This window comes from Saimiri boliviensis, chromosome 14 (genome assembly GCF_048565385.1).
Source record: "Saimiri boliviensis isolate mSaiBol1 chromosome 14, mSaiBol1.pri, whole genome shotgun sequence".
NCBI lineage: Eukaryota > Metazoa > Chordata > Mammalia > Primates > Cebidae > Saimiri > Saimiri boliviensis.
This window is the reverse complement of record NC_133462.1, coordinates 39,485,799-39,505,319: the sequence shown is the minus strand read 5'-3', so window position 1 is coordinate 39,505,319 and position 19,521 is coordinate 39,485,799. Positions and strand designations below refer to the sequence as shown.

Sequence of the window (19,521 nt, the reverse complement as noted above, 5' to 3'; positions counted from 1 at the left end):
AGCAAAATGAGAAAAGGGTGGAAATGAAGGATCTGCATGGTCCAAGCCAGATCTCCAGCCTTTCCCTGCAACTCTCGGCCTCTGCACATCACAACCGAATGCACATATGGGCTTCATGTTTACAGACAACCAAAAAAGCTTTATCTTTGCCATGGTGCTGCCCTTCGATTTTCAAAAAAAAAAAAAAAAAAAAAAAAAAAAAAAAAAAAAACATTATGAAAACAGTTGAGATCCACCCAAGTCTCTGGTGGGAAGAAGAGGAGGTGTGCAAAGTGTGGAAGACACCCGGTGACAAGCACGTAACTAGAGATATACCCAGAACTTATGAGAAGAGCGTCTCTGGGGAATACGACCACGAAACCTGCAAGCGGCGAGCCAAAACTCTGAAAAGTTTTCGAAACAGTTCCAAGGTAATAGTGCATGCAGAGAACCGGGCTGGAACACTTGGTTTGGGGAGGGTTGGGGGCGGCGCAGGCGGGTGGAGAGTGGAGAAGAGAAAGACACATTAAAAAAAAAAAAGCCAGTACCCCCATGCTTATCATGTGATAATAACAGCAAGAAAACAAATCAGTCTGGTGGCAGGGGCGGGGGCAGGGAACTGCAGTCCAAAGTTTCTTCCAAGTGGCATGAGTCACTGAGTAGAGAGGGACAAATAAGCAAATATAGAAACCCAAGGTAGCTGCTATCCGGGACAAAGGGGAAATGCGTCTTTTTTTTTTTTCTTTGAGACAGAGTTTCGCTCTTGTTGCCCAGGCAGGAGTGCAGTGGCATTATCTCAGCTCACTGCAACCTCTGCCTCCCGGATTTAAGAGATTCTCCTGCCTCAGCCTCCAGAGTAGCTGGGACTACAGGCATGCACCACCACGCCTGGCTAATTTTGTATTTTTAGTAGAGACGGGGTTTCTCCATGTTGGACAGGCTGGTCTCTAACTCCCGACCTTAGGCAATTCTCAGCTTGACAGAGGTTCTAGATCCTTCCCACATGCATCTCTCTTGTTTTTCACTCCTCAAGGTATCTGGGGCGAATGATTGTCATTAGAAGATACATTTCCCAGCTGGGCACGATGGCTCATGCCTGTAATCCCAGCACTTTGGGAGGCTGAGGCGGGTGGATCACCTGAGGTCAGGAGTTCGAGATGAGCCTGGCCAACATGGCGAAACCGTGTCTCTACTAAAAATACAGAAAATTAGCTGGGCATGGTGGTGGGTGCCTGTAATCCCAGCTACTTGGGAGGCTAAGGCAGGGAGAATCGCTTGAACCCGGGAGGTGAAGGTAGCAGTGAGCTGAGATTGCATCATTGCACTCTAGCCTGAGCAACAGAGTGAGACTCCATCTCACACACACACAAAAAAGGAATCAGGCTCTGACACAGGTTACCACGTAGATAAACCTTGAAAACGTGCTCACTGTTCACAATAGCGAAGACTTGGAACCAACCCAAATGCCCATCGGTGATAGACTGGATAAAGAAAATGTGGCACATATACACCATGGAATACTATGCAGCCATAAAAAAGGATGAGTTCATGTCCTTTGCAGGGACATGGATGAAGCTAGAAACTGTCATTCTCAGCAAACCGACACCAAAACAGAAAACCAAACACTGCATGTTCTCACTCATAAGTGGGAGTTGAACAATGAGAATATATAGACACAGGGAGGGGAACATCACATATCAGGACCTGTTGGGGGTTGGGGGGCTATGGGAGGGATAGCAGGGGGTCGGGGGATTGGGAAGGGACACCATTAGGAGAAATACCTAATGTAGATAACAGGGGATGGATGCAGCGAATCACCATGGCATGTGTATACCTATGTAACAAACCTGCTCATTCTGCACATGTGCCCCAGAACTTAAAGTATAGTAAATACATTTTTTAAAAAAGAAAGAAAAGAAAACATGATGCTTAGTGAAAGAAGTTAGACACAAAGGGCCACATGGTGTATGATTCCACTTGCAATGTCCAAAATAGGCAATAGAAACAGAGTCCCCAAAGAGAAAGAAAGCAGATTAATGGTTCCCAGGGGAGAAGAGCAGGAAAGCTTGGCAGGAAGGAGTGATAGGTACAGGGGGTAGGGTGCATTTTTGGATTTCGGGGTGATGTTTTGGGTGACACAAACATTCTGAAATTGACTGTGGTGATGTGGCACAAGAAAACGTTTAGAGAATGTACTGAAAACCATTGGGCATATTTTTTTTTAATTGTATTTATTTATTTATCAAGATGGAGTCTCACTCTGTTGCCCAGACTGGAGTGCAGTGGTGCAATCTAGGCTCACTGCAACCTCCACCTCCCAGATTCAAACGATTCTCCTGCCTCAGCCTCCCAAGTAGCTGGGATTATAGGCACACATCTGATCTGCCTGCCTCAGCCTTCCAAAGTACTGGGATTACGGGCATGAGCCACTGTGCCCAGCCCCAAATATTGTTTTAAATGGCTTGTCATCCACCAGTTTTATGGATGTACTGTCTTCCATGTGTCTATTCTCCCATAGATGGACATCTAGTGGTTTGCATTTTTTGCTACGGAAGAAAATCTTGTGCATAGAGCTTTGTTCCCTGCCCCAAACTGGAACGATTTCCTTAGGACCTATAGGATTAATACATATGGGACAATACATTAATAAACTTTGCAATTATGGCCCTCGGGGAATCGTGCCTTTCTGTGTCTATGAGACTCTGGAAGCCTCAATATCCCGCTCACTGAAATGCTCAGAGGATGTATTGTCCTTGCTCATTCTGGACTTAGGCAAGGCCTCACTTTGCCAAAGGGGCACTAGCAAACGGGATGTAAACAAAGTCCTGAAAAGTGTTTGTACATGGGGCATGTCGTTCCTTGCCTGGGCTAGCTTGCTGGGCAGTAAGAGATCACCCAGGGAAAAAGCTCCAAGTGCCCCCAGCTGAGCCCTGGCCATGTGAATGAGGTCATCCAGCTCCAGCCAGACTGGCTCAGACAAAGGAATCACACAGTGAACCTGCAGAATTGAGAGAAAGAATAAATGTCCTTTTCAGAAAACCAGTACTTTTGGGGGGCAGTTTGTTACACAGCAAAAACTGACTGAAACAATAACTAAAGCTGCCAATCCAAAAAGCTAAACTGCTTTCCAGATAAAATAAGTATTGCCTAAAATGGTAAAAACTAGGCAACCAAAATCTCCAAAAATAAATGATAGCCCAATCATGAGATTAAGTCCTGTGTAGCAAGTACAAACCATAATCCCAAAGGCTACTGCAGACAGAGACATCAAGAGGAAGAAGAAAGTAACTCATGAATATGAGTTAGCTGTATGGGCACGTTTGTGCCAATTAAAAACTAGCTGAGCTCTGTATGATAAGGAATTTTATTTTAAAAACAAACATTAAAAAAAGGCAAATCAAGCCATTCATTTAGTAAGCAGGGCCCCAAAATAGGCCCAGAATGACAATTTCAGTAAGGATCCTTTCTATTTTTCTTTTCTTTTTTTTTTTTTTTTTTTGAGATGGAGTCTCACTCTATTGCCAGGCTGGAGTGCAGTGGCCAGATCTCGGCTCACTGCAACCTCTGACTCCTGAGTTCAAGTGATTCTCCTGCCTAGCCTCCTAAGCAGCTGGGACTACAGGTGAGCACCACCACACTCAGCTAATTTTTGGTATTTTTAGTAGAGATGGGTTTCATCAGTTTGGCCAGGATGGTCTCAATCTCTTGACCTCATGATCTGCCTGCCTCAGTCTCCCAAAGTGCTGGAATTACAGGTATGAACCACTGCACCTGCCGGACCCTTTCTATTTTTGAAAGTTTACTTTTTCTATGAAGGGCCACATCAAAAAGAAGAAGACAGTAAGAAGAAAGTCTCTGTTGCATATTCTTTTTTTTTTTTTTTTTTGAGACAGAGTCTTGCTCTGTCTTCCAGGCTGGAGTGCAGTGACACAATCTTGGCCTCCTGCAACTTCTGCCTCCTGGGTTCACGCAATTCTCCTAGCCTCAGCGTTCTGAGTAGCTGGGATTACAGGTGTCTGTCGCTACACCCAGATAATTTTTGTGTTTTTAGTAGAGATGGAGTTTTGCCACATTGGCCAGGCTGGTCTTGAACTCCTGACCTCAGGTGATCTGCTGGGATTATAGGTGTGAGCCACTCGGTCCGGCCCTGTTGCATAGTCTTTACAATGCTCTGCAAGCCAGATTTGGCCCACAAGCCATGGTGTATGGATCTCAATTCTAAATTATTGTCAAAGCCAAAATCTTTGGGTGCCAAGAGTAGATGTGGTCCCAGGAGGGGTAAGTAGAGGGAGGAAGGTCCAACTGGTCATAGGAAGACACTCTCTCAAAGTTTCAGGAAATCAGACATTTAGCTGTAACCTCTGTTAGTTGTTGACAAACTCTGGCCCACTAGCTAAACCTGGCCTACCGTTTGTTTTTGTAAATAAAGTTTTATTGGCACACAACCGCACCCATTCATTTACATATCATCCACGGCTGCTTTCTCAGTACAATGGTGGAATTGAGTATTTGTAACAGAAATCATCCGGCCACAGAGTCAAACATGTTTACTATCCAGACCTTTATGGTAAAAGAAAAATTGGCAGTTTCCAGATTGGAATATCAGTCTTGCATTTGGATCCTGATTCTATTCAATAGTCCTTGTGCAGTAACTTCAACTCTGGAAGCCTCAGTACCCAGCTCACTGGGATAATTTGAGGACATATTATACTTCCTCAGTTCTGAGAGGTATATTATTTTTGCATTTTGGCATTTCTGAAATCGGAATGCATCTTACAAGCAATGCCATCTTACAATGAGAATTAACAATGCTCAGAATCTATATTCTAGGAAAAAATAAAAATAAAATTAGAATTAACAGCACCTTTTTTTTTCTGCTTAGCTGTTCATAAAAATAAAGGGGCCTCTCAAAATGTCCTAGAGGTAATAAAATGTGATCAGTGAGATACTGTGTGTAATGTACTGAACGTGTTTGGGACATACAGTGAACTCTGGGAATAGTTTAGCAATGGTTTGGGTTCTTTTGGGTTGTCTTGGATTCTGTGTTTTGTGCATCTCTGCATTCACCCAGCAGCCTGCATGGTGTCTGGCTGAATGGAAGGATCTCATGAAAAGCAACTTACAAGGTTTTGTTGTTGTTGTTGCTGCTGTTGTTTTTGAGACCGAGTCACCAGGCTGGAGTGCAGTGGCGCAATCTTGGCTCACTGCAACCTCCGCCTCCCAGGACCAAGTGATTCTTCCACCTCAGCCTCCTGAGTAGCTGGGACTACAGGTGCCTACCACCATGCCCGGCTATTTTTTGTATGTTCAGTAGAGATGGGCTTTCACCATGGTGGCCAGGCTGGACTCAAGTGATCTGCCTGCTTTGGCCTCCCAAAGTGCTGGGATTACAGGTGTAAGCCACCGTGCCCAGCCACTTGTAATATTTTAAGACTCAAATAACTCCTTCTAAAGTGAAATAAGTCTCCTGTCATGGCAGACATCATCCAATTTAGAGGACACAGCTGAAAAGCATTGTGAGAAACTAAGGAAAGTAACAAGCTCATAGGTTGGCATTTAAGACCCAGCTCCCTGAGAAGTCACGTATCAAGGCTTTAAGTGCTAATAACACAATAGCTGATGATAGAAGCATTGGAATCAGAATTTAAGCAAAGTTAGGAGGTACCAGGAGCAACTCAGAAGGGGCATGCCCAAGTCTGAAGGGGCCTTACCTCATCGCCATATCGCCGATAACTCACTTCATACAGCACGATCAGACCATTGGGTTCCTTTGGCTCCTGCCACATCAAGTGGACGATGTTGTTCTCAAGGATTTCGTGGGTCACAGGGCTGACGATGTCATCAGCCTTGGCTGTAAGGAGAGGAAGTGAGAGGCAGGGGTGTAAGTCTTGGATCAGATCCCACTTCTGTCACCGACCCGTGGAGCAACCTTGGGATGGTGGTGTCATTTTCCCATGTCCCATTTTCCTCGTTGGAGAATGGACAGCTGAAACTCATCCCATGGGATTGTTTGGAAGATTAAATGGGTTACTTTCTGCATATGACTTATATGCTAAAGTCACTGCAGACTCACAAGAAGTGGCAAAAATAACACAGAGAGTTCCCATGGAGGCTTCACCCAGCTTCTGCCAATGATAACACCTCACTTAAGTCTTGTACATTATTAAAGCAAGGAAACTTTAACATTATTAAATGTTAAAGTTTCCTTTAAAACTAGCATACTACTGTTAACTGAATTGCAGCCCTTATTTGTTTTTCTTTGTTTCTGAGACAGAGTCTCACTCCGTCACCCAGGCTGGAGTGCAGTAGTGTGATCTCAGCTCCCTGAAACCTCTACCTGGGTTAAGCGATTCTCCTGCCTCAACCTCCCCACAGCTGGGACTACAGATGTGTGCCACCATGTCTGGCTTTTTTTTTTTTTTTTTTTTTTTTTAGTAGAGATGGTGTTTCACCATGTTGGCCAGGCTGGTCTTGAACTCCTGACCTCAGGTGATACACTTACTTCAGCCTCTCAAAGTGCTGGGATTATAGGTGTGAGCCATCATGCCTGGCCCTTCCCATATACTTAAATCATCTGTAGATTACTTATAATACCGAATACAATGCAAATGCTAAGTAAATAGTTGTTCCACTGTATTTTTTCATTTTAAAAAAAATCTTCGATTTTCAATCTGAGGTTGGTTGTAAAATGTGTATTATTGTTTTATTGTTGCATTTTGTTTGTTTGTTTGTTTTTGAGATGGAGTCTTGCTGTGTTGCCCAGGCTGGAGTACAGTGGTGCCATCTCGGCTCACTGCAACCTCCACCTCCTGGGTTCAAGTGATTCTCCTGCCTCAGCCTCCTGAGTAGCTGGGACTATGGATGCCCACCACCACGCCCAGCTAATTTTTGTAATTTTATTAGAGAAAGAGTTTCACCACATTGGCCAGGCTGGTTTGAACTCCTGACCTTGTGATCTGACCACCTCTGCCTCCCAAAGTGCTGAGATTACAGATGTGAGCCACCTCGCCCAGGCTATTGTTGCATTAAAAAAAAATTTCAATCTTTTATTGTTGTATTGTTTTTGTTTGTTTTTTAAATGTTCAATTTGAGGCTGGTTGAACCCACAGATGCCTAACCGGTGGATACTGAGGGTCAACTGCACGTATGCACACACTCACCATGCTGGCTGTTTCTCTCTTGAACCCTGGCTAACGCACTACTGATAAGTATTAAACTTCTTAATTTTACTATAGTTTTCTTATTGCTTTTGTGTATTTTCTAAAGTTTACATGATGGTTAACTATGACTCTTGTAATTTAAAAATATGACACGTGGTGGCTCATGTCTGTAATCCCAGCACTTTGGGAGGCCGAGGTGGGCAGATCACCTGAGCCCAGGAGTTGGAGACCAGCCTGGGCAACATGATGAAACCCTATCTCTACTGAAAATGCAAAATTAGCCAGGCGTGGTGGCACACACCTGTAGTCTCAGCTACTTGAGAGGCTGAGGCAGGAGAATCGCTTGAACCAGGGAGGTGGAGGTTGCAGTGAACCAAGATCACACCATTGCACTCCAGCCTGGGCAACAGAGTGAGACTTCGTCTCAAAAAAAAAAAAAAAAAAAAAAGGCCAGGTGTAGTGGCTCATGCCTGTAATGCCTGCACTTTGGAGGCCAAGGTGGGCAGATCACTTGAGCCCAGGAATTCCAGACCAGCCTGGGCAATGTGGTGAAACCTCATCTCTACTAAAAATACAAAAATCAGCTGGGTGTGGTGGCAAACACCTGTAGTCCCAGCTACTCGGGAGGCTGAAACAGGAGAATTGCTTGAACCAGGAGGCAGAGAGATTGCAATGAGCTGAGATGGCACCACTGCACTCTAGCCTGGGTGACAGAGCAAGCCTCTGTCCCCGCCAAAAAAGAAGGCCAATAATCTGTCCTCAGTCAGCCTGGATCTCCCACCCCATGACACTCAGACCCCAGGGCAGCAGCCCCACCTTCAGGCATGGTCCTGGCGCTGACATAGGCTGCCACGCTGCACCGTTCCTCGGGGGTGTCTTGGTTGCAAGCCTGCAGCTCGATGCGATAGCCCGTGAAGTGTCGCAAGCCAGAGATGACCAGCGACTCTCTGTTCACCACCTTCTCGAAGGGCTTGGGCTCCTCCGGACTCATGGGCTCCATGGTCAAGGAAGTGTTAGGGAGAGCTGCCACCGTGGGCTCGGCCTCTGTCATGTTCCCAATGTCATCAAGGGACCTGCGTTTCCGAGTCGGCCTAGAACGACAATATGTGTGATCACACCAACACCATCGTTTTTATTTATTTATTTTATTATACTTTAAGTTCTGGGGTACATGTGCAGATTATGCAGGATTGTTACATAGGTATACACGTGCCATGGTGGTTTGTTGCATCCATCCCCCCGTCAACTACATTAGGTAATTCTCCTAATAGTATCCCTCCACAATCCTCCTACCCCCTGCTATCCCTCCCCTAGCTCTCCCACCCCACCCCCCGACAGGCCCTGGTGTGATGTTCCCCTCCCTGTGTCCATGTGTTCTCATTGTTCAACACCCACTTATGAGTGAGAACACGCACTGTTTGGTTTTCTGTTCTTGTGTCAGTTTGCTGAGAATGATGGTTTCCAGCTTCATCCATGTCCCTGAAAGGACATGAACTCATCCTTTTTTATGGCTGCATAGTATTCCATGGTGTATATATGCCACATTTTCTTTATCTAGTCTATCATGACACTGGAGAATACAAGGCTTGATTAAGAAGAACGATCAGAGTGCAGGAGGGTGCAGTGGTGGGGAACATGGATTAAAATGCAGACTGCCAGGAATTACCACCCAGAGCAGCTTTTAAGATGCCCTCTTGAAAGGATTAGAGCAGGCCCACCTTGTGAGGGATGAGTGTTTCCAAGGCCGTCAATAGTAGACACACACCCTTATTCCCCCTGGACATGCTCAATTTCAGGTTTTTCATTTTGCAGATACATAGGCCAGCCAGGGACAGTGACAAAAATAAGACACGAAAAGCAAGTAAGAGTCCAGCTTTTCAGGAAGCCCTGCCAAATGGCATTTGCTCAATGGCCTAAGCTGCTGATCGACAGCATCAGTTTAAACGGGAAAAAAGCATCTTCTCCTTTTTATGACTGCTTGGGGAACCTGCATAATTTGAGTGATTAAGCTGCAATTCTTAGGAAAGGAATCACACCACTCAGGTCAGGAAGGGTAACTCCAAGAAACATCTATGCAATTGGTGCACTTCTCCCCTTCCTGTAAAAACATATACTAAACAACAAATGTTGATAGCTAACATATTTTAAAACACAATGAAAAAAGGATACAGAAGAAAATGTAGGCTGGCCCGGTGGCTCATGCCTGTAATTCCAGTACTTTGGGAGGCTGACACAGGCAGATCACCTGAGATCAGGAGTTTGGGACCAGCCTAGCCAACATGGGGAAACCCTGTTTCTACTAAAAATACAAAAATTAGCCGAGCATGGTGGTGTACAGCTGTAATCCCAGCTACTTGGGAGGCTGAGGCAAGAGAATCATTTGAACCCTGGAGGCAGAGGTTGCAGGGAGCTGAGATCGTACCACTGCACTTCAGCCAGGGTTGACAGAGTAAGACTCTGTCAAAAAAAAAAAAAAAAAGAAAGAAAGAAAGAAAGAAAGAGAAAAAGAAAAAGAAAAGAAAAAATAAAAAATAAATTACTCAAATTCACCGCCCACTGCTTCCCTGGACAATTTTTTTTTCTGTAAATATTATGTGTGAACATGATGAGGATCAAGCCTGTTTTATAGGTAAACTTGGTTTACTTGCTGTATTGGAAGCATTTATTAAATATTTTCCTGAAAACATAACATTTTAACTAGGAGAGAATTTCGGGATTTTTCCTTTTTAGTAGCAGTGTTTTCCCCCATCACCTGTGCTTTCTGCAGAAAACTTGGAAAACAATGAATGACTGTAAAATATTCCACTTACTACATGATTCATCATTCAATCAACCATCCTCCTTATTTTATATTTTTTTGAGATGTAGTTTCACTCTTGTCACCCAGGCTGGAGTGCCATAGCATGATCTTGGCTCACTGCAACCTCTGCCTCCTGGGTTCAAGCGATTCTCCTGCCTCAGCCTCCTGAGTAGCTGGAATTACAGGCATCCACCACCATGCCAGGCTAATTTTTTTATAGTTTCAGTAGATACGGGGTTTCACCATGTTGGCCAGGCTGGTCTCGAACTCCTGATCTCAGGCGATCCACCTCAGTCTCCCAAAGAGCCAGGATTACAGGCATGAGCCACTGTGCCTGGCCCTCATTTTTCTGTGTGTGTGTGCTGTTATAAATAGTCCTTTGATCATTGTCTGACTGTCTTATTACTTTCCCCAAAGTAGATACATAGAGGAAAATATCACTAGGTTCAAGGAGATAGGAAACTCTTTAAGCTTCTGGCTAGTTATCCAGAAACCCTATACTGACTTGTGGTTCAACCAGCAGGCCATAAAATTTCAATCCAGAACAATCTCAGCAACCCTAAGGCTTAACAGGTTTTTTTTTTCTGTGTTTGCTTTGTTTGTCTAGATTTTTAACCCAAGAGATTAAAAATATGTCATCACTCAACTACTTTATTTGTGGATCTTTATGTTACTGAGTGTGACTTCATTTTTCCTTTATTGATTCTCTGTGTTTCTCCAAAGAATTGTCCTTTGTCCTTTGTCTATTTTTCATGGATTTCTCGTGTTTTCCTTACTCCTGTGTTGTTTATTAAGGATATTAACCTTTTATGTATCATGCTATACAACTTACTCTTTTCCATTTGCCATTAAGCTTTCTTTAAATGATTCCAAGCAGGCTTTTATGTTATCTGTACAATTTAATATATCAGTAACATTTTTAAAATTTGTTCCAAGTCATTCTAGATGGGGTTGTTAGGAGGTGTGCTAAGGTTTTACGGCAATTTTGAAGGGGATCTTTTCCCCTATTGTATCTTCTAATTATTGCTTGTATATCAAACTGTCTTTTTGCTTATTTCTACTGTACCTACTTTCCCAAACTCTTAACTCATTTTAAAAGTTTCATAATTGACTTTCTTGGGTTTTCAATGACACACTAGAAGAGGGGGTCAGCAAAATTTTCCCGTAACTGGCTAGATAATAAATATTTTGGGTTTTGCAAGCCAAATGACCTCTGTCAAAACTACTCTGTCATTGTAGCTTAAAGCAGCCCTAGATGCTGTGTAAACAAGTGGGTGGGGTTACATTCCAATAAGAGTTCATTTACAAAAACAGGCAGCTGGCCCATGGCCATAGTTTGCCTAGCCTTGAGCTAGACGCTCTGCAAATAGCAATGACTTTATTTCCCACATTCCATTCTTTACAATTCTAATTTCTGTTTCTTGTCTTATTACGTTGGCTGGATGCCCAGAGAAATGTTAATTAGTAATGATGAGCTTGGGCTTCCTTGTTCTGTTCCTAACTCAGCTGAGAATAATTTTAGGAATGATGTTAGCTTGGCTGTTGGTTTACTCTAGGTAACATTTGTCCTGTAGAAGAAATACTCTCCTACTAGTTTTATGAGAGGATTCTTTTTTTCCCTCCCCTTTCTCTAAGTTAGGAATTTTAAATTAATGTTATTGAAACAGCTTTGATCTTCCTTATTGCACCTCTTGATGGCATAGATGATGTTATCAGATCAGATCTTAAACCATCCTTGCATTTTGGAGGTAAAAAATATTGCAGTGCAGTGTTTTATTTGGGATGTTTGAACCTAACGTCACATATTAGCTTGGTCTGTGGCTTTTATTGAGTGCAATATCTTTGTTAAGTTCTTTAAGGGTGTTCTGTTCATTTCATAAAATGAACTGGGATAATTTTTTCTTTCTTTTTTTTTTGTGATGGCGTCTTGCTCTGTCACGCAGACTGGAGTGCAGTGGCACAATCTGGACTCACTGCAACCTGCACCTCTGGGTTCAAGTGATTCTCCTGCCTCAGCCTCCAAAGTAGCTGGGATTACAGATGTGTGCCACAATACCCAGCTAATTTTTGTATTTTTAGTAGAGACAGGATTTCATCATGTTGGCCAGGCTGGTCTTGAACTCCTGACCTCGTGATCTGCTTGCCTTGGCCTCCCAAAGTGCTGGGATTACAGGCATGAGCCACCACACCCAGCTGGGATACTTTTTATGTATTTCTATGCCCTAAGACAGTTTTTATATTATAGGAAATAGTTGCTTTTTCAGAATTTGAAAGAATGTGTCTATAAACCTCTCTGGGCTGAGGGGACTTTTTGGGGAAATTAATTGACACATGCCTTTTTCCAAGGTTCATAACCACTTAATTTTTCTGCTTCTTTTTAAATCCGTTTAGACAAGTTACATTTTTCTAGCTTACAGAAGCTTTCGAATTGAGCATGCACAGTTGTCCAAATACCTTAACACATTAAAATGTTCTTCAGATGCTAGTTTTATGTCTTCCTCTTTCCTTCTACTTTGTTTGTGTTTTCCCTTTATGTTTGCCATAGGTTTGGCTATTATTGCTTTTCCCTTCCTAATACATTTATATTTTTATAGTTTAAAGTTTATTTATTAATTTACCAATTCATTTAAATATGCTAATTAACATCAAAGCCAAGCTTTGGCAATACGCTAAAAGTTAAGGTACATGATATTCACATTTTCATTATTTTCCAAAAGGACTTCAATGGAAGTTTCCATTTCTGCTTTGGCCAATAGATATGTAAGTGATTAACTTTTTTTTTTTTTTTTTTTCCTGAGATGGAGTCTCGCTCTGTAGCCCAGGCTGGAGTGCAGTGGTTTGATCTCAGCTCACTGCAACCTCCACCTTCCGGTGATTCTCCTGCTTCAGCCTCCCAAGTAGCTGGGATTACAGGTGTGCATCACCATGCTTGGCTAATTTTTGTAGTTTTAGTAGGGACGGGGTTTCGCCATGTTGGCCAGGCTGGTTTTGAACTCCTGACCTTTGGTGATCCACCTGCCTTGGCCTCCTAAAGTGCTAGGATGACGGGCATGAGCCACTGTGCCCATTCTAGGCAGCATTTGACGATCCAACAATCCCACCCTAAACTGGTGGGCCCAACCAAGGGTCCTTCTGCCCCCAGCCCTCAGGGGGATATCTAGCAATGTCTGAAGATATTTTTGGTTATTACAACTTTGGGAGGCAGACACACTACTGGCATCAGATGTGTGGAAGCCAGGGATTCTGTCCCGTGTTGTTGGATAGTGCCCAGGAAAGTTTCCATGCCCTAGAATAATCTGACTCCAAATATTATTTATTGTTATTTATTCTTATTTTTTTTTTTTAGATAGAGTGTCGCTCTGTCACCCACGCTGAAGTGCAGTGGCGAGATCTGGGCTCACTGCAACCTCTGTCTCCAGGATTCAAGCGATTCTCTGGCCTCAGCCTCTTAAGTAGCTGGGACTACAGGCATGCGCCATGAGGCTCGGCTAATTTTTATATTTTTTGTAGAAACGGGGTTTCGCCATCTCAGTCAGGCTGGTCTCCAACTCCTGTCCTCGAGTAATCGCCCTGCCCTGGCCTCCCAAAGTGATGGGATTACAGGTGTGAGCCACCATGTCCAGCCTTAGCCCCAAATATTATTAATAGCAGGACTGAGCTTGAGATCCGCTTTGGACCAAGCCCACACATTTTTAGACCCTTCTTGGCTACAGATAGTGTTGCAAATGGCCACTAGAGGTCAGATCAGGCCACACAAGTTCCCGGAAAACAAACAAACAAACAAACAAACACTCTGCTAAAAGAAGAAAATTCCTTGGCCAGGCACCGTGGCCCACGCCTGTAATTCCAGTACTTTGGGAGGCTGAGGCGGGCGGATCACCTGAGGTTGGGAATTGGAGACCAGCCTGACCAACATGGTGAAAACCCGTTGCGACTTAAAATACAAAATTTATCCCGGCGTGGTGGCACACGCCTGTAATCCCAGCTACTCGGGAGGCTGAGGCAGGAGAATCACTTGAACTTGGGAGGCAGAGGTTGCGGTGAGCCGAGATGGTGCCATTGCACTCCAGCCCGGGGGATAAGAACAAAACTCCATCTCAAGAAAAATAAATAAAAAATAAAAAATAGAAATCCCTCGAAGTGGTCCCAAATTGACTTTCTAGTCTCACCTCCTATTCCTCCCAAAATCTCATCTCCTTGCCTTTCTCTCTCTCCCAGGACCCCACTTCTTTTTCCTCTTAGGATGCAAATTGAAAGCAAACGTTCCTGACTCTCCTCCGTGGAATTCAGTGAGCGACACGGTGTTCTTGTGTTCATACGTGTCGCCCTTTCAGGAAAATGTTTTGTTTCCAGATCAACTTCCCACCATGGAGTAGGAGCTGCTGGGTCAGGGCATCCAGCTGCGGGGAGCTCAGACCCCGGGGACCCCAACCCAGTACCGTAGACCCACTCAGGAGGTGCAAAGAGATGTTTAGTGAGCACAGGGTGGCTGCAAACAGAGGGCAGAGAGGGGGTGCCCAGGAAATCCTCCCGTGATTCTAGGTTTCAGGAAGAGCGTGTTAGTGAAGATTCCCCTCTCCCCGACATTCATGCCCAGATTTCATTTCAGAGTGAAGGCACTGGATTTCTGAATTTGTGAAGCATCTGCTCTCCAGCCCAGCAGCCCACCACATGCAAAAAGCCACAGAAACCCCTGGAATCTCCGAGGCATCTGCCTGGCACGCTGCCAGCCCTGCACCGAGCAGATATAAGGGGTCACATGGATGAGCCATACCTAGAGTTCTCCGCACCAGGGCCTGGAGAGGTGGTTCTGTGGAAATAAAACCAACTGCTTTGAGGACAGAGGGAACTTCGTGAGACAGACCACTGGGCTCTGACGCTCCGAGGCACACTGCGTCCAAGTTAGGGCAGCCTGGCTTTGACCCGGGGCCCACTGGCTTCCATCACTTGCTGGAGGGAGGGAGCTGCCTTTTCCTCAGCAGGCGCCCAGATCCAGCAAGGGAAGGGGAAGAAAGCAGAGAAGATTCTCCCCAGAGACAGACTGCTGAGGTGGCCCTAGGATGGCAAACATGACTATGTGTAGACGCCACAACTGACTCAACACTTCTTTAAGTCTGCCGGCCTTCCTTCTTTCTCTTTCTCTTTTTCTCTTTCTTCTTTCTTTCCTTCCTTCCTTTTCTTCCCTCCTTTTTTCTTTCCTTCTTTCTCTCCCTCTCCCTCTTTCCTTCCTTCCTTCGTTTCTTCCCTTTCTTTTCTGCTTTCTCTTTCTCTGTCCTTCCCTCCTTTCTTTTCTTTTCTTCTGTCTTTCTCCTTCCTTCCTTCCTTTCCTTCCTTCTTTCCTCTTTCCTTCTCTCCTTTATTTTCTTTTTTTCTCCCTCTTCCTTCCCTCCTTCCTCTTCTCTTTCTCTTCTCTGTTTCTCTCTCTCCCCCTTCCTCCCTCCCTTCCTCGTTCTCTTTCCTTTCTTTATTTTTAATTTATTTCTTTATTTTCTTTTTGAGACAGGGTTTTGCTCTGTGCAGTGGCACCATCATAGCTCATTGTAGCCTTTATCTCCTGGCCTCAAGTGATCCTTCTGCCTCAGCCTCCTCATGGGCTAGGAATTCAGGCATACACCATCATGCCTGGCTGATTTTTCAATTGTTTTTTGTAGAGATGGATTCTCATTATGTTGCCCAGGCTGGCCTCAAGCAACCCTACCACCTTGGCTTCCCAGATAGCTGAGACCACAGGCTTATACCACTGCAGCCAGCTAAAGCCTCAATCATCATGGCCAGGCATGGTAGCTCATGCCTGTAATCCCAGCACTTTGGGAAGCCAAGGCAGGTGGATCACCTGAGGTCAGGGGTTCGAGACCAGCCTGGCCAACATGAAGAAACCCTTTCTCTACTAAAAATATAAAAATCAGCAGGGCATGGTGGCAGGCACCTGTAATCCCAGCTACTTGGGAGGCTGAGGCATGAGAATCACTTGAACCCGGGAGGCAGAGGTTGTGGTGAGCCGAAATTGCACCACTGCACTCCAGCCTGGGTGACAGAGTGAGACTCTGGCAAAAAAAAAAAAAAAAAAGTCTTAACCATGTAATGGAGAAATCAGACCAGCTCAGGAGAGATAAGAAAGGCACATGCTGTTTTGCCCATTTTTCCCCTTGTGTGCGATTATTTGCTCTTCCTAAGAACATTCTCCTGGAAATAGCAAGATCTCTTCCTCCACCCAGGGAAGGGCTCCGTACAGACTCCACCCACCCTTCTGCCGCCTCTGGGTCCCTTACTTAAGGGACCGTCCAACAACACCAAGCCAACTGACACCTGCTAAGGGAGCCCAGCGCCATGCCCAGTCCTAACCTGGGGATGAAAACGACATTGTGCAGGTAATCCTCAAACGTCTTCCTAAACGAGGACTCCTCCAGCTCCTTCTGGATCTGAGAGTCTGTCTTTGGACAGGAGCAACACTCGCCGGCCAAATCCTCCTCTTCACTCTGGTTGTGCTTCTGAAAACCTTCAGACTCAACTGGTGGAGACCACGTCCTTGAGGGCAGCTTCAATCCTGGAGAAAGAAACAGAAAAGGGGGCTCTGGTCTCTGTGGCTGAAAACACACACAGACACACACACACACACACACACACACACACACTACAGCACATACCAACTACACACACCACACACCACATACACCACACACACACCCCACACACCCATGCCATAGACCACACACACCACACACACTACACACCACACACACACTACACCACAGATGTACATATACTACAGCACACACCAACCACACACACCCCACACCACACACATCACACATATCACATACACCATGCCATAGACCACACACACACCACACACACACCACATACACTACACACCACACACACACTACACCACAGATGCACATACACTACAGCACACACCAACTACACACACCCCACACCACACACATCACACATACCACACACACCACACATACCACACACACCCATGCCACACATGCCACAGACCACACACACCACAAACCCACCCCACATACACCACACACACACCACATACACTACACACCACACACACACCCCACACATGCACACACACTACAGCACATACCAACCACACACACACCACACACACCACACACGCACACCACACACGCCCATGCCACAGACCACACACACCATAAACACACCATACACACACACCACATACACCACACAAACACATTCCACACACACAACACACAACACATACCACACACACCACACATACACATACCACGCATACACACATCACACCACACACACACACACACACACACACACACACACCACACATCACATACACACAGTGAAGAGGGCCTTGCCTGAGAGGCTGAGCTGAGACAGAGCCTAGATTCAAGTTCTGCTTTGGAAGAAAGCCAGACACTATGGCTCACACCTGTGGTCCCAGCTACTTGGGAGGCTGAGGCGGAAGGATCACCTGAGCCCAAGAGGTTGAGGCTGCAGTGAGCCATGATCGTGCCCCCTACACTTCAGCCTGGGTAACTGAGTAGGACCCTGTCTCAAAAGATTAAAGAGACGGCCAAGTGGGGCCGGGCGCGGTGGTTCACATCTATAATCCCAGCAGTTGGGAGGCCAAGGCGGGCAGATCACGAGGTCAGACGATTGAGACCATCCTGGTCAACATGGTGAAAGCCCCCCTCTACTAAAAAATACAAAAAAATTAGCTGGGAGTGGTGGCACACGTCTGTAGTCCCAGCTACTCAGGAGGCTGAGGCAGGAGAATTGCTTGAACCCAGGAGGTGGAGATTGCGCCACTGCATTATAGCCAGGGTGACAGTGCGAGATTCTGTCTCAAAAAAAAAAAAAAAAAATATATATATATATATATATAGCCAAGCACAGTGCCTCATACCTGTAATCCTGGCCAGGGCATCCTCCTGCAGCATGGAATGGATAAGAGGCCAGGGTGCTCAGCACCCCAAGGTGCCCAGGACAGTCCCACCCCAGAGAGTGATTCAATGCCAAATATAAAAAATGTCAAGGTAGAGAAACTCTGAGCTAAGGGCATGAGAAGAAATAGAGGAAGGAATGTTTCAAATATGCATAGAAAAGGGAATTTAAAAATTAATAAAAAAAGAACACCATTAGCTTATAAAGGTAGCAGTCCTAAAAATGCAATTTCTCTCTCTCTCTTTTTTTTTCTTGAGATGGGGTCTCGCTCTGGCATCCAGGCTGCAGTGCAGTGGTGCAATCTTGGCTCACCGCAGCCTCCACCTCTTGGGTTTGAGTGATTCTCCTGTCTCAGCTCTCCCAAGTAGCTGGGATTATAGGCATGAGCCACCATCCCTGGCTTTTTTTTTTTTTTTAATTTTTATTTTTAGTAGAGACAAGGTTTCACCATGTTGGCCAGGCTGATCTCAAACTCCTGACCTCAGGTGATCCACCTGCCTTGGCCTCCCAAAGTGCTGGGATTACAGGCGTGAGCCACTGCCCCCGGCCTCTTTCTGTATCTTTTTGAGAGACAGAGTTTTCCCATGTCACCCAGGCTGATCTTAAACTCCTGAGCTCAAGCAATCTGCTCTCCTCGGCCTCCCAAAGTGCTGGGATTACAGGCATGAGCCACCGAGCCAGCCTACAATCCTTAAGTACCACAGCTGGTCATGTCTTAACCCCTGAAGTTAGATTTCAAAGGTTCTTGTGACCCCTGGTGCACACACAATTACACCTCTGCTACAGCCACAAAGAAAGACACAGCTCTTTACATGCAAAATGTACTACAGCCCCTGGAGATTCACCTCCCTTGCTGCCAGCCTGCCTGGTGCCTGGTGACTGCTGAGCACAGGAAATTCCATTTTTTTCTCCCCTTAATGCCTCAAGTGTAGACAATAAGCTCGAAATCGTGTATCAAGTACTTTCTCATGAATGGTGAGTATCAACTCGGAAACCCAAGTATTTATACAGCTTTAAAAGCCTAAGAGAGACTGGAGAATACTTATGTTTATAAATAGACATAGAATAACCCGTGTGGGTTAACTCTGATGGGAGCTAGTTACAACATTCCAAATGGAAGAAAAATGCAGGGCTCCTTTTCTTATGATGATGATTATTTTTTGAGCCAGAGTCTCACTCTGTCACCCAGGCTGGAGTGCAGTGGCGTGATCTCGGCTCACTGTAACCTCCACCTCCCAGGTTTAAGCTATTCTCCTGCCTCAGCCTTTCGAGTAGCTGGGATTACAGGTGTGTGCCACCACGCCCAGCTAATTCTTTGTATTTGTAGTGCAGATGGGGTTTCATCATGTTGGCCAGGATGGTCTCGAACTCCTGACCTTGTGATTCACCCACCTTGGCCTCCCAAAGTGCTGGGACTACAGGCAGGAGCCAATACACCTGGACCTTTTTTTAAGAAACAGTCTTACTGTCTCTTAGGCTGGAGTGCAGTAGTGCTATCTCGGCTCAGCAACCTCTGCCTCCCGAATTCAAGCAATTCTCCTGCCTCAGCCTCAGCAGTAGCTGGGATTACAGGCACCCACCACCATGCCCAGCTAATTTTTGTACTTTTAGTGGAGACGGGGGTTTCACCATGTT

General features: G+C 45.3%; 1 protein-coding gene across 5 annotated transcripts in view; it reads right to left on the bottom strand.

Moving 5' to 3' along the window:
* Positions 1-19,521, bottom strand: part of INSR (insulin receptor) — a 159,574-nt gene that overhangs the window by 20,033 nt on the left and 120,020 nt on the right. For 3 of the 5 annotated variants that reach the window (XM_074384730.1, XM_003938873.4, XM_010349535.3), the window contains exons 10-13: positions 16,282-16,483; positions 14,714-14,749; positions 7,956-8,230; positions 5,691-5,830 (exon numbers count right to left, since the gene is read on the bottom strand). In XM_074384730.1, coding sequence (XP_074240831.1) covers positions 5,691-5,830; positions 7,956-8,230; positions 14,714-14,749; positions 16,282-16,483 — 653 coding nt within the window. The remainder of the gene's footprint in view (positions 1-5,690; positions 5,831-7,955; positions 8,231-14,713; positions 14,750-16,281; positions 16,484-19,521) is intronic. The other 2 variants (XM_003938872.4, XM_010349536.3) reach the window with 1 other exon arrangement.